The sequence below is a fragment of the Mobula hypostoma genome, chromosome 26 (assembly GCF_963921235.1).
Source record: "Mobula hypostoma chromosome 26, sMobHyp1.1, whole genome shotgun sequence".
Taxonomy (NCBI): Eukaryota; Metazoa; Chordata; class Chondrichthyes; order Myliobatiformes; family Myliobatidae; genus Mobula; species Mobula hypostoma.
This window is the reverse complement of record NC_086122.1, coordinates 32,263,346-32,276,193: the sequence shown is the minus strand read 5'-3', so window position 1 is coordinate 32,276,193 and position 12,848 is coordinate 32,263,346. Positions and strand designations below refer to the sequence as shown.

The following is a 12,848-nucleotide window of genomic DNA, read 5'->3' as shown; positions in this document are numbered from 1 at the left end:
CCTGCTGAGTTCCTCCAGCGTGTTGTGAGTGCTGCTTTGGCCCCAGCATCTGCAGGTTATTTTGTGTTCAGGAATTAGTTTAATAATCCAATAACAAACTGTTAAAATGAAGTATTTCCTTGTAACGTGTTGATAATGGTCCTGTGCAGTGGGACCACATGGATCATGAGGTTCTCTGGGTTTGATTCTCATTGTGTTCCAAGCCAGGACAGCAGTGCTGGATTGACTATTGATCTCAGCAGCCACATAGAGAATCGGATAGAGAACTATTGACACAAGAAATTCTGCAGATACTGGAAGTCCAAAGTAACACACACAAAATGCTGGAGGAACTCAGCAGGTCAGGCAGCATCGATACATATACATGCTGCCTGTTACACCGCTTGTGTTTAGGAGAGCAATGAAGGTCCTCCATCTCTGGTGGTGTTCAGTAGGGTCAGTAGGCTTCCTCTTGGTTTTCACTACTGTAAGTCATGCAAGTCTCCAGTGGAGACTCAGGAATACCATCACACTCAGTTGTAGAAGAATTCTTCATTGCTGTTTCTGTAACAATTACCGGCCAGGTTTGTTAGCCCTGAGTTGAACCCCTGAGCCTGGAGGACCGGTGGACCACTCTTAGTCTGACCTCTTCCCTTTGACCTGTTTGGCATGGGTGACCCTACCAATAGCCAAAGCAAAAAGCCCTGACCCCAGCCAACATAGCTCTCCTGGTCATTAAGGCACGCAAGCCTCTAAACCATGACTAGGTTGTGGGCCTCCGAGAGGAGGCAGCATCTATGGAAATGAATAAACAGTTGACATTTCAGGCCAAGACCCTGCTTCCCGAAATTTCGACCGTTTATTCTCTTCCATAGACGGTGCCTACCCTGCTGAGTTCCTCTAACATTTTGTGTGCGTTGCTTTGGATGGAGAACTAGCTTTGTTGGTGAGGGGAGTGGGGACTGGGTGGAGGAAAGCTTTCTGCTCCCAGCCACCACTTAATCATCCGTCTAGGCATGTTTACTTGGATGAATGAGTTTGATGTCTACAATGAGGTTCCCGTGACTGAGTAGCTTGCTAACATATATATAAAAAAAATTGGCAGAGGTGAAGTATTAGAGGGTGTATGGATTTGGCAAAGTGCTTTTGGAAGACACAAATAATACAAGTACCAAATGGCATTCTCTCTCTCTCTCTCTCACACACACACACACACACACACACACACACACACACACACACACACAGAAAATTGTCAGCATCCTAGTATCAGATAGAACTACCACTCAGTGAGATAGACAAATCACTTACGTTGATGAACTTTCCATTTTTAAGAGAAATGCTCCAGGAAAAAAAATATGTAAAAAGAGGGATTACGCAACTCAAAATAGTCACATGAAAAATATGCAATCCTCACTCACAGTAAGTGACATAGCCAATGAATTTTGAAAATGTGCAACTTTAAATTTGGAATTGAATGGTCTTTTGGAATATCATAGGCAATATTGGCCCCACACACAGCATTAATTAGAAAATATTCTAATCATAGTCTAATGCTCTCACTAAAGTTCATGATTATGTATATCTTCAGATCACATTACATGCCCTCTTCTCACTGCTACCATTAAGGAGGTGATACAGGAGCCTGAAGGCACACACTCAACATTCAACACCATCATCACCTCAGATTCTGCATGGAGAACGAATACATGACCACTACCTCACTACTTTTGTTTTGTTCTCTTTTTTGCACTAATTTATTTTCTCCATACTTAGTTTTTATGATTATGTATTGCAATGTATTGCTGCTGCAAATTTCACAACGTGCGCCAATGATATTAAACCTGGTTCTGAATGACCTGAAGATTGCCGACTCAATTCTCAGTTTGTTTTTCTTATAATGAAAGAATAAATTGTATCAGTGAGTCTGGATAGCAAGATTTACAGGCTAGAACTTGTAATGGAATGCAGAAAAATAGGAGAATTTCAGCACCCATTTGGTAGCACTTGCTGAAAAAACAACACATCTCCCAATATTCACAGACTCCATTTCATGATCAAATGATCAAAGCACTGTATCAAGTCAAGTTAATTATTGTCACTTAACTACGTACATGCATACTGTCAAATGAGACAACGTTTCTCCGGGCCAGGATGTAAAGCACAGTGATACACATAACACACAATAATTTAGGAAAGTAAGCTTTAAATCTGCAAATGATTTACGCAGAGATACACAAAGTAATGTGCATAAATGAAATACTGTAGGGTACAGTACAAGTTATCCAGTGACACTTTCAAATGCGGTGCGGCAGGGGGTTCAGAAGCGTTATGGCCCGAGGGAAGAAGCTGTTTCCCACCCTGACTGCGGGAGTCTTAAGGATCAGCGATCAACGTCACAGTAATGCGCCACAGCGCAGAGCAATCGATGGGCCGAATGGCCTACTATGTTTTATGACCCAATCCAGCACAATGACGGTGAATTATGAAGTGAACAAAAATAACAGGGATCCCGTCCCTTGCCTCGTTAAATTGCACTGAGGCTAGAATCCTACAGTTGTAGATCCGTGAACCCTCGCTGCAGGAGGCAGACTAAAACTTTCTGAATTTAGGCAGTCATATTGTAAATTATTTTTTTTAAAAAAGGTGCATACAGAACATTCCAGGAAACGAAATGGTATAACTGCCTTGGGGGTTTAACCACAAATACAACTTTGTGCTCTGGTTCTGATCAACGCAAGTCTCCAACAGTGGTAGCCTGAACTACTGAAAGTAAATAATGAGTTACTCCAAGGCGTTGAATTCCAAATTGCCCAGACTCTGGAATAGACAGACCCCCACCCCCCCCAAACCTGCCCATAGCCAATAGACTGGAAGGAAGTGCCTGCCTTGAAGCCAACATTATACTGTCGGTCAAAATCCCTTTTTTGCTACCTCGGATCCGGAAACAAAACAATCGCTGATTTATAGCGTTTCCCGGAGCTTTTCAATAACTTAGCAACTTTTAACTTTTGAAGGGCTCAGAGAATCTGTATCCGGTTCTGAAGACGTGTCTCTATCGCATTCTGCGCAGCTGTTTCTACTTAAGGCTGACAATTTCGCTCACACTTCCCTTGCGCGGGTTGATACCACTCGCCAGTTCCTTTCTAAATCATACATGAGCGAGAGGGCCGAGTGAAGTGTCCTGGATGGTTACACAAGGTGAGGGTGACCTGGGTGGGCAAGTTGGAGGGAGGGGGTAGGTATTCCAGCTCGGTGGTTTGGGGGGGGGGCAAGTGAGGGAGATGTGGAGGGTGTTCTCAGCTTGTGTCTGAGGGGAGAACGGAGGGGGCAGACTGAAGAAAGAGGACAGGTGCGTGAACTGAGGGTATTCCGACACAGACTCGGGGGAGGAGGGCGAGATGGGGGTGGGGGCAAGAGAGTCAGGGGTAGACCTCGGTGGGTTGGCGAAGATCTGGGAACGAGAAGGGGGGGGCGGGTTGTCCAGGCTGGGTGAGGATCGCGCTAGAGGGTGCCCCCGGCTGTCCCGGTGGGGTGAGAGTTGGAGCAGAGTTGGGTGTGGGGTGGGGTTGTGGGGAACCCTGGATGGGTGATGAACGGGGTCGAGACGTCCCCACTCCGACCTCAAGCGACCGGTCAGTGAGCAGTCAGCCCTCGGCCGGGCAATCTCTCTGTGGGCATTTCCTCAAGTAAAAGAACCAGATCCCGAGACTTCCACCAGCAGCCGGGTGGGTGGGGGAGACTTTGGACAAACAGAGCCAAAGAAACGCAGCTCAGGCTGCCGTGAGGTGTTCAACCACTCAGCTCGGCCTCCCTAACCCACTCCGTCTGTCTCTCTTCTCCCGCAGCCCCGCTCTGCGATCACAATCCCCACCGGACAAACTCTGTGACCGGTACTCGGAGAGGAAACCATTCCGCGTGGAACGCGGACCAAATGACACTCCCCTTATTTTCAATGCAAATAATCTATCAGGAGAAAAGTTATTCTCAGCACGGTTTGTTTTTTGGTTTTAAATGGGGAATTGGCCTCACGCTGCGGGTCAGTGATTAAGACTGCCTACGTTGTGGAAGTCGGCTCCAGTTACCTGTTTCAGCGTCCGGTCTTCGGGCGTTATTGCCCGGGGCTGGAGGAAGCCCGCTGCCGTGCTGTAAGTGTCGCCGCCTTCTCCCCTGGCCATAGTCAGCGTGTCCAACTCCTCATGGTAAACTCGGTGAATGAACGAGTTATGACTTTCCCTTTCCCGCCCATCGATTTCGTGGAGAGGCCGCGTAGCAATGTGGGTGTGACCATCACCCGTCGGTTGCTCGGGAGCTGAGATGGCAGCATTTTGCTGGGTGGGGGAAATGCGTGTCTGGCTGGAGATAGAGTTTTGTTCGCAGCCGATAAACGTGGTAAAGTCGTAAACGGCAGTCCCGAGGGACAATTGCAATGGCTGGGAGCCGGTGTCCCGATTTCAAAACTATTTTAAAAATGAATCGGTGTGGGAAGAGAGTGAACTTGTGAATGCGCTTATCTCCAGTCTCATCGTGTGGTCTAGCATTTTTTTTTCCTAGAATTTCAGAAGGCTGCCTGACGCAGAAGATTGTTTGGCAATGGCTCGTTTTAAACAACGTTGCCGTAAAGGCAAGAAGCTAAAATCTGAATTGGAACACATGCTATCGATGTTCAGCAGCAGCTGTGAAACGGCTCGGGCCGATCACCCCCTTGCTTTGCGCAAGGAATTATCAATGAGTAGAGTCTTGGGGTTCAAAGTCTATTGTTCACTAAACATGACATCACGGGTCAACAAGGTGTCCGACAAGGCATATGGCATTGATCAGAGCACAGAATAGAAAGTACTGGCTTAGCGCTTGTTATATTGTGTACGACTCTTAAACTGGGAAGGAGGTGATTGCACTGGAGAGAGTGCAGAAGAGATTAATTCGGGCACTGCCTGGCCTAATGGACTTTAGTTATGGGGAGAAATTGGCTAGGCTCCCCCCCCCCCGGGAAAAGGAGGTTGAAAGGTGACCTCGAACACAAGGAAGTCTGCAGAAGCTGGAAATCCGAAGCAACACACAGAAAACGCTGGAGGAAATCACCAAGTCGGGCAGCATCTATGGAAAAGAGTAATCAGTCGACGTTTTGGGTTGAGACCCTTCAGGATTGAGAAGGGGGAAGATGCCAGAATAAAAAAAGGTTGGGAGGGGGAGGATGCTAGCTGGAAGGTGATGGGGTAGGGAGGGTAAAGGGCTGGAGAAAATGGGCATTTAGGCGGGCACTGAAATGGGCAAAGCATAGAAGGACATGGGAAAATGTGATTAGTGTGGGTGAGGGTAAAGGTCAGCATGGAAACTGTGGGCTGAAGGGCCTGTTTGTGTTCTGTACAATTCTGTGACTGATTCTAGCCTCTATAATGGTGCAACTCTATGCAGCAGAACACAGTACAGGCTCTATAGCTCACAGTGTTGTGCTGACCTCTTAACCCACACTAAGATCAAATGCAACCCTACCCTCCTAACATAGCCCCCCATTTTGCTATCATTCATGTGCCTAACCAAGAGTTTCTTAAATGTCCTTAATGTGTCTTCAAGACATCTTCAAACAGTGGTGGTGTCCATCATTAAGGACCCCCATCACCCAGGTCATGCCTTGTTCTCATTGCTACCATCAGGAAGGAGGTACAGAAGCCTGAAGGCACACACTCAATGATTCTGGAACAGCTTCTTCCCCTCTGCCATCCAATTAGGCATTTCTACTCCAGGAAAAACTCTCTGGCTAGCCACTCAATCTATGCATCTTACCTTATCCACCTCTTTCAAGTCGCCTGTCATCCTCCTTCACTCCAAAGGGAAAAGCCCTAGCTCACTCATCCCATCCTCATAAGATATGCCCCCCTAATCTAGGCAGCATCCTGGTAAATCTCCTCTACACCCCCTCCAAAGCTTCTACATCTTTCCTATAATGAGGCGGCCAGAACTGAAAACAATGCTCAAAGTGTGGTCTAACCAGGGTTTTATAGAACAATTTAGGGTGTTTACACAGCAAAGTCTGCACAAACAGCAGGACAGGTCAGAACTAAAGGTGGGTCACTGGAGCATTACCGAGTGGCTCTTGACTTCAACCTGAAGTTCTGAAACATTTATTGACCTCCTGAATGATTCCAGCATTTTCTTTTCTATAAATCATGTTCATCTGTATTTAAGTAGAAATACCAAGATTTTCAAAATTAGAAGTTTGCAAAGAATCACAGACATTCGTGCTTGCCTTATTTGTTCTGGATTCAAGGCCAATTTTTATGGCTTGCATAAAATTACATGTTATAAATGAAGAAAAATCAACTGTTTGTCTAATAGCTTACAAAGACCATAGAAAATAAGTTTAATTTTGTAGTCTGGATAAGCACACCAGAAATATTGCTTAAGTAGAAAAAACTTACCAATTTTACTTGGTTAATGGAAACAAACCTGTATATAAGTCATTTTGGCCAGCATATTAATAAATATTATTTTGATGCTTACAGATTCTATAAGGTTAAGGTTTATAGGCATAGCATTTAAAAAAAAAATACTGGATGCCCTTCAGAAAGAAATGCACAAACTTTAGATCTGTTCGATCAAAAATGATTAATTATGATTGAATGTGTTGAGTCACAGATATAAGGAGGGGACAGAGTCAGGTAAAAGGATTTAAGCAAAAGGCATGCAGGGACAATGAGCCCAAATAATATTTCCAATTCTGGTGAATTTGGAGAGCTACTGTAGGTCATGAATTGTGATGTAGTTTACTCCCTTTTTTTAAACAATGTACTAAAACTTTAAAAATCTCAGCAGAAAATAGTTATGCAAATTATATAGTGCAGCTATTGAAGATGCTGCCTCAAAGCTCCAGCAACCCACGTTTAATTCTGACCTCTCCTCCTGTTTGTGCAGATTTTGCACATTTTTGCTGAGACTCCATACATTTTCCTTGGGTGCTCCAGTTACATCCCGCTTCCCAAAATCATGTAGATTATCAGGTTAAATGGCCTCTAAATTATCCCTAGCACACTGGTGAGTGGTGGAATCTGGGAGAGACTTGATGGGATTCGGGGAAGGATAGGATGTTGTGAAAATTAGAGGGGATTGGGATTGCTGTGTAAACAGCGTAAATTGTTCTATGCTGTTAGGAAATACAGAACCATAGGCCTTTTTTAAAAGAAATACTCTCAAATGAAGGTTGTTCTGATCTAGCAACACACATCAAAGTTGCTGGTGAACGCAGCAGGCCAGGCAGCATCTATGGGAAGAGGTACAGTTGACGTTTCAGGGCGAGACCCTTCGTCAGGACTAACTGAAGGAAGAGTTAGTAAGAGATTTGCTGTCTTACTAACTCTTCCTTCAATTAGTCCTGACGAAGGGTCTCGGCCTGAAACGTCGACTGTACCTCTTCCTAGAGATGCTGCCTGACCTGCTGCGTTCACCAGTAACTTTGATGTGTGTTGCTTGAATTTCCAGCATCTGCAGTATTCCTGTTGTTTTTGTTCTGAACTATACAGAATTCAAATGTATTTCTTAATATTTTGTTACTAATCAAGTCTGACCTGAATAAAGTGCATTTTTTATTAGAATTGTCTTCTACACCCAACATGCTGCTAAACAATAGGTTTTTATATATGTAGTGGGTGGGTTCCCTGTGCAAACTGTCCAGATCATCTGGCAGAATGTCGCATTGCCTGAACCCGCCAACAGGCCACCAAGACCTCGCTTGGCTGGTGGTGATTCTTGATTCAAGTTCTTCCTGTACAGAGGAAATATCATCCCTGATGCATGCTGCCCTTGGGATGGCTGTGGAGGAGAAGAGATGATTGTCCACCAATTTACAGACCAACCTTCCCCCGAATCTTTTTTCCACAGTTGTGCAGACCAAACATGAAATTTTTACATGGCTCAAAAACTGCGAGGCACTTTAAATGTTCTTTTTTTGGTAATATGCATACTATGAATATTTAAAATGAAAATGGTGTCAGTGTTCAATGGACGAGCAGTTTATTAACACTGAGCTACCGACTTCCATGCTATGTTTATTGTTACAAATTGTAACAGCATTGTAACTTGAAACATTGACAATGTAAATACATTGAAGTTCTAAAATGTTTCAAGGTAAAAGTTGTATGTTTTTATTTAGAAAATTTATGGATTATATTCATCAATACAATTAATTATGGCATATTTCATAATTATATAACATAGATTTAAAAATTATACCAGCATAATTTCAAAATTATATTAACATTATAAAAAATAAAATTCCATTTCCATGGCAACAAAGGCTATGTGCGTGGGAGCATTTCAGTAACTGCATGGCTGTGCACCCGCGCAGCTTAGAGGGAACAGCGTTGCAGACTGTGGATTTGCTGAAAGGGTATGAAGAAGGAGGCAAGAATCCTTGTCTCGGTTCACCTCCAGCAACTGTATGGTAGAGGGCTCTCTGATCTACGAGCTGTCGCCAGGGGCGCGATCCAGTCTGTAGGAGTACGTGCTGAGGGTTGGTGCAGCCAATGCAAAGCCTCTGTGGGGAAGGTCCGCAGTGTTGTTTCCTTCAGCTACTAGTATGGAGGTGCTGAGTTAGGTGGGAAAGCCTCCTGATTATTCAAATGGTATATCATCCCTGGGGGTGGGGGTTGGCACAGCAATAGTGCTATGTTTTTTTAAAATAAATGTTCTATGGATTTTAATTAGCACAATCTTGTCTTTGCTGGAGGATAATCAAGACTTGCCTCCTAAATTGCTGCATTTCTTAAATATATGTGTGGTCTTGCATTCATCATCAGGAAAAGTTGCATATATTGTATGATCTTGTATTGACGCATTTTCCTTGGTCTCTTTGGGACAATAAAAGAAAATTAAGGGGGGGGGAGCGAATAGTTATTGCAGATGGTTTCCAGTTGGAGAACATTGTGTAGTGTAGTGGTTAGTGCCATTGCATTACAGCGAATGGGCTTCAATTCCCACCACTGATGAGCTTGTACAATCTCCCCGTCACTGCATGGGTTTCCTCCGGGTGCTCTGGTTTCCTCCCACATTGCAAAGACGTACTGGTTAGGGTTAGTGAGTTACATGCATGCCATATGGGTGCTGGAAGCTGGCGATACTGCTGGACTTCCCCCAGCAGAATTCTCGGACTTACTGTGGTGGTGGTTGACACAAAATGATGCGTTTCACTGCATATTTCAATGTAGATATGACAAATCTCTGTATTGTTTAATTATATCCATTGTAGCTGATCTACAATCATGGGTAATGCAAGGATGACAGACATAGCTTGTGCTGTCGATTAATCTCTGGACAAGGTATTCAACATTAGCTGCCTCCTTTTTTTTGACATCTTCAAATCAAATCAAATTCAAGTTTAATTATCATTCAACCATACATGAATTCAGCCGAACAAACAGTGTTCCCTCTGGGGCCAAGGAGTAAAAAATAAACACAGCACCTGAATCAAGATAGCAAGTCAAAAAAAAAACAAAACACATAGTCACACAAAAAAAGGTAACATAAAAACATTACTGGTTTTCTCCAAATGAATTATTGTCTTGTGCCTTTGTCACTGAGAGGTATTAGTGTCATTTACATTTGAACAGGAATAAGAAGGGTTACGTTATCCAGATTTCCATTATTTCTCCAGAATGAGCCAGTAAGTTCAAGTTCAAACTCGTTTAATTGTCAGTCAACTATACATGAATACCCATGAATAACAGCTAAATGAAACAGTGTTTCTCTTGGGACAAGATGCAAAACACAGTACCAACAGTCTTACACAGCACAAGGCACATAGAGTATATAATACCAGCAAAATACAGTCACACAACAAAATATAATCTAAGACCCTGAGTCCAGCAGTCTGGTTGAAGTCTGAAATTGTACTGGGAAGTTCCCAGTGCCAAGATGTACGTGGATGCATTTTGTAGGAATATGGAAGTCTCAATCACTGGAGTTCAACATCTTGTGTACCTGGATTTCCGAGTGAGGGTCTGACTAATCCTCATTCTGCCTATTTTATGTCCCTTCTGATTGTTTCAAATGTGCTGTGGTTGATGGAAGGTGCTTCTGGTTGTGATAGATAAACTGTAAATAAGCAAGAAACTGGTAAGTCAAGTAAAGTTTATTGTCATTTAACTATTTACATGTATACCATCAATCAAGGCAATGTTTCTCCGACCCAGCTGTAAAACAGTAGTACACATAACACACAATAACTTAGGAAAGTAAGAGTTAAATCTACAAATGTATTATGCATAGATACACAAAGTAAAGTGCAGAAATTAAATCTTGTAGGGTACAGTACAATTGTCTGGTGTCACCTTGGATGTGATGTGTCAGGGAGTTCAGAAGACTGATGGCCCAGGGAAAGAGACTGTTTCCCATCCTGACTGTTCTTGTCTTTATGCATCAGAGTCACCTGCCTGATGGTAGAAAGTCAACGAGGATGCTGGATGGATGGGTAGGATCCTTGATAATGCCAAGAGCCCTGCATATGCAGCTCTCCTGGTGTATGTTCCCGATGGTTGGAAGGGAGACTTCTTTGATCCTCTCGGTCGCTCTCACAGTCCTTTGTTGGGACTTCCTGTCCGATGCTCGGCTGCTCCCGTACCCGATGGAGATGCAACCTGTCAGGATGCTCTCAATGTTGCTCCTGTAAAATCCAGTTAAGATGAGAGGGGAGAGAGCCTCGTGTGCCTCAATCTCCTCAGGAAGTGGAGGCACTGCTGTGTCGCCTTTTTCAGGGAGGAGATCTGAAGGACCAGGTGAGGTCATCTTGTTAAGTCAGACAGTGACTGAATCCGCAGATGTGTTATTTCAATCCTGGCCTCACCAAACATCTTAAGGCCGCTTTTTGAATTAGTTCCCATGGTCCTGTTAGAGACCATTGGTTCGGAATTCTGTCACTTGGAAAAATGACTGCAGCGTTTGTACCTGCAAATTTGAATTGGTTTCATCATCTGTCTTAAAGTTATTGATCAGGAGGAATATCTAACATTTTTCACAGAGGGATTTTCATTTTTATTAGTTCATAACTTCCAATAACTCTTCTAAACTTTTGGTTAAAAATGGACTTCTGGGTGGCCTGACAAGGCAGAGTGAATGTCTATGATGCTTGTTAGAACATAGAAACATGGAACACAGCACAGTACACTCCCTTTGGTCCAGGATGTTGTGCCGATCTATTAACCTACTCTAAGATCAATCTAATACTTCCCTCCTACATAGCTCTCTTGGGGTGTCTAGGGAGAGGTAGCACCTCTGGTAAAGGGGCTTGTCATGTCCATTCCAGGTCAGTTCACTCACCTTTGGTCCCCACGGGACACCTAGCTCTCACCTGTGTCTGCAAGTAGCTGTTTGCACACCACAGAGGCCACACCCCATAATACCGCTTCGACAGGTAAGGGTAGCTGGTGAGTTAAGGGCAAGCCTAAGTCAGTGTGCGAAGTCGGCTTTGGCGGGCTAGGCGGATGAGGGCTACAGCGAGATCCAACGGCCAGGTGGGCAGCACTGCAGCGCCTTGTGAAGGGCATGACAGGGCACAGAAGATGTCATGGTCATCCACTGCCACCAGGGAAGACCCCGGTTTGTTATGCACGTTCATACCCCTGGACCCGGACTTCTGAGGTTGAGAGAGAGGAACTGCCCCAGGGCAACAGCTTTTCCACTTTAAAAACTCTCCCACACAGGTATACTGTCATCGTCAGACACAATGGATGACCACCACATAGCCCGCCATTTTTAAACAATCATTGATGTGCCAAATAAACCTGATTAAGATCCAGTTAAGTGAGAAGTTAACAAATTTCACGTCACATGCCAGTGATAATAAACCTGATTCTGAGAACTTGTCCATTGCCCGAAGTCATTTGAATTATCTCAGGCTCCACGCACACACACAAATACAGACAGACAGACAGACGCACACACACACACACACACAGACACGCACACACACACAGGCACACAGACACACAAACACACATACACACACACACACACAGACACGCACACAGACACACACACATACACACACACACACAGACACACACACACACAGGCAGATGTACACACACACAGACACACAAGCGCGCGTGCGCACACACACACACACAAATACACACACACACACAGAGACACACACACAGATGTACACACACACAGACAGACGCAAAAACACACACACAAAAACACACACAAGCACACACACACACACACACAAGCATGTAAGGGAAGTTATCATGTTCACCTGGGCAAAGATTCAAACTTCCCTCAATTACTTCACTATATCAGAATCAGGTTTAATATCACTGGCATACGTTGTGAAATTTGTTAACTTAGCTGCAGCAGTACAATGCAAAAATGATAATAGAGAAAAAACATTTTGGATTACTGTAAGTATATATATGTACATTAAAAAGTTAAATACGTAGTGCAAAAACAGAAATTTTTAAAAAAGTGGTGAGGTTGTGTTCATGGGTTTGATGTCCATTGAGGAACCGGATGGCAGAGGGGAAGAAGCTGTTCCTGAATCACTGAGTGTGTGCCTTCAGGCTTCTGTACCTCCTCCCTGATGGTAATAGTGAGAAGAGGGCTTGTCCTGGGTGGTGGGGGTCCTTAATAATGGATGTCGCCTTCTTGAGGCATCACTGCTTGACGACGTCTTGGATAGTACCCATGACTAATTTTACAAGCTTCTGCTGCTTTCTTCAACCCTGGTCAGCAATGACCCTTCAGTATGAGTCCAATTCTTCACCAAGAAGCATTGACTCGGCTCTTCTCAGGAGACGACCCACAGTTAATAAATCCCTCAATGTAACCTTCACCTCCACTCAGTCCACCACCAACCCTCCGTGCCACTGAGTTTT

The 12,848-nt window shown here is 44.2% G+C and overlaps 1 protein-coding gene across 1 annotated transcript in view; it reads right to left on the bottom strand.

The window, feature by feature from the left end:
- mfsd2ab (MFSD2 lysolipid transporter A, lysophospholipid b) overlaps positions 1-7,242 on the bottom strand; it is a 79,200-nt gene extending 71,958 nt beyond the window's left edge. Inside the window, exon 1 of the mRNA XM_063033914.1 lies at positions 4,065-7,242. Coding sequence (XP_062889984.1) covers positions 4,065-4,157 — 93 coding nt within the window. The 5' untranslated portion in view covers positions 4,158-7,242. The remainder of the gene's footprint in view (positions 1-4,064) is intronic.
- Positions 7,243-12,848: the final 5,606 nt, after the last annotated feature.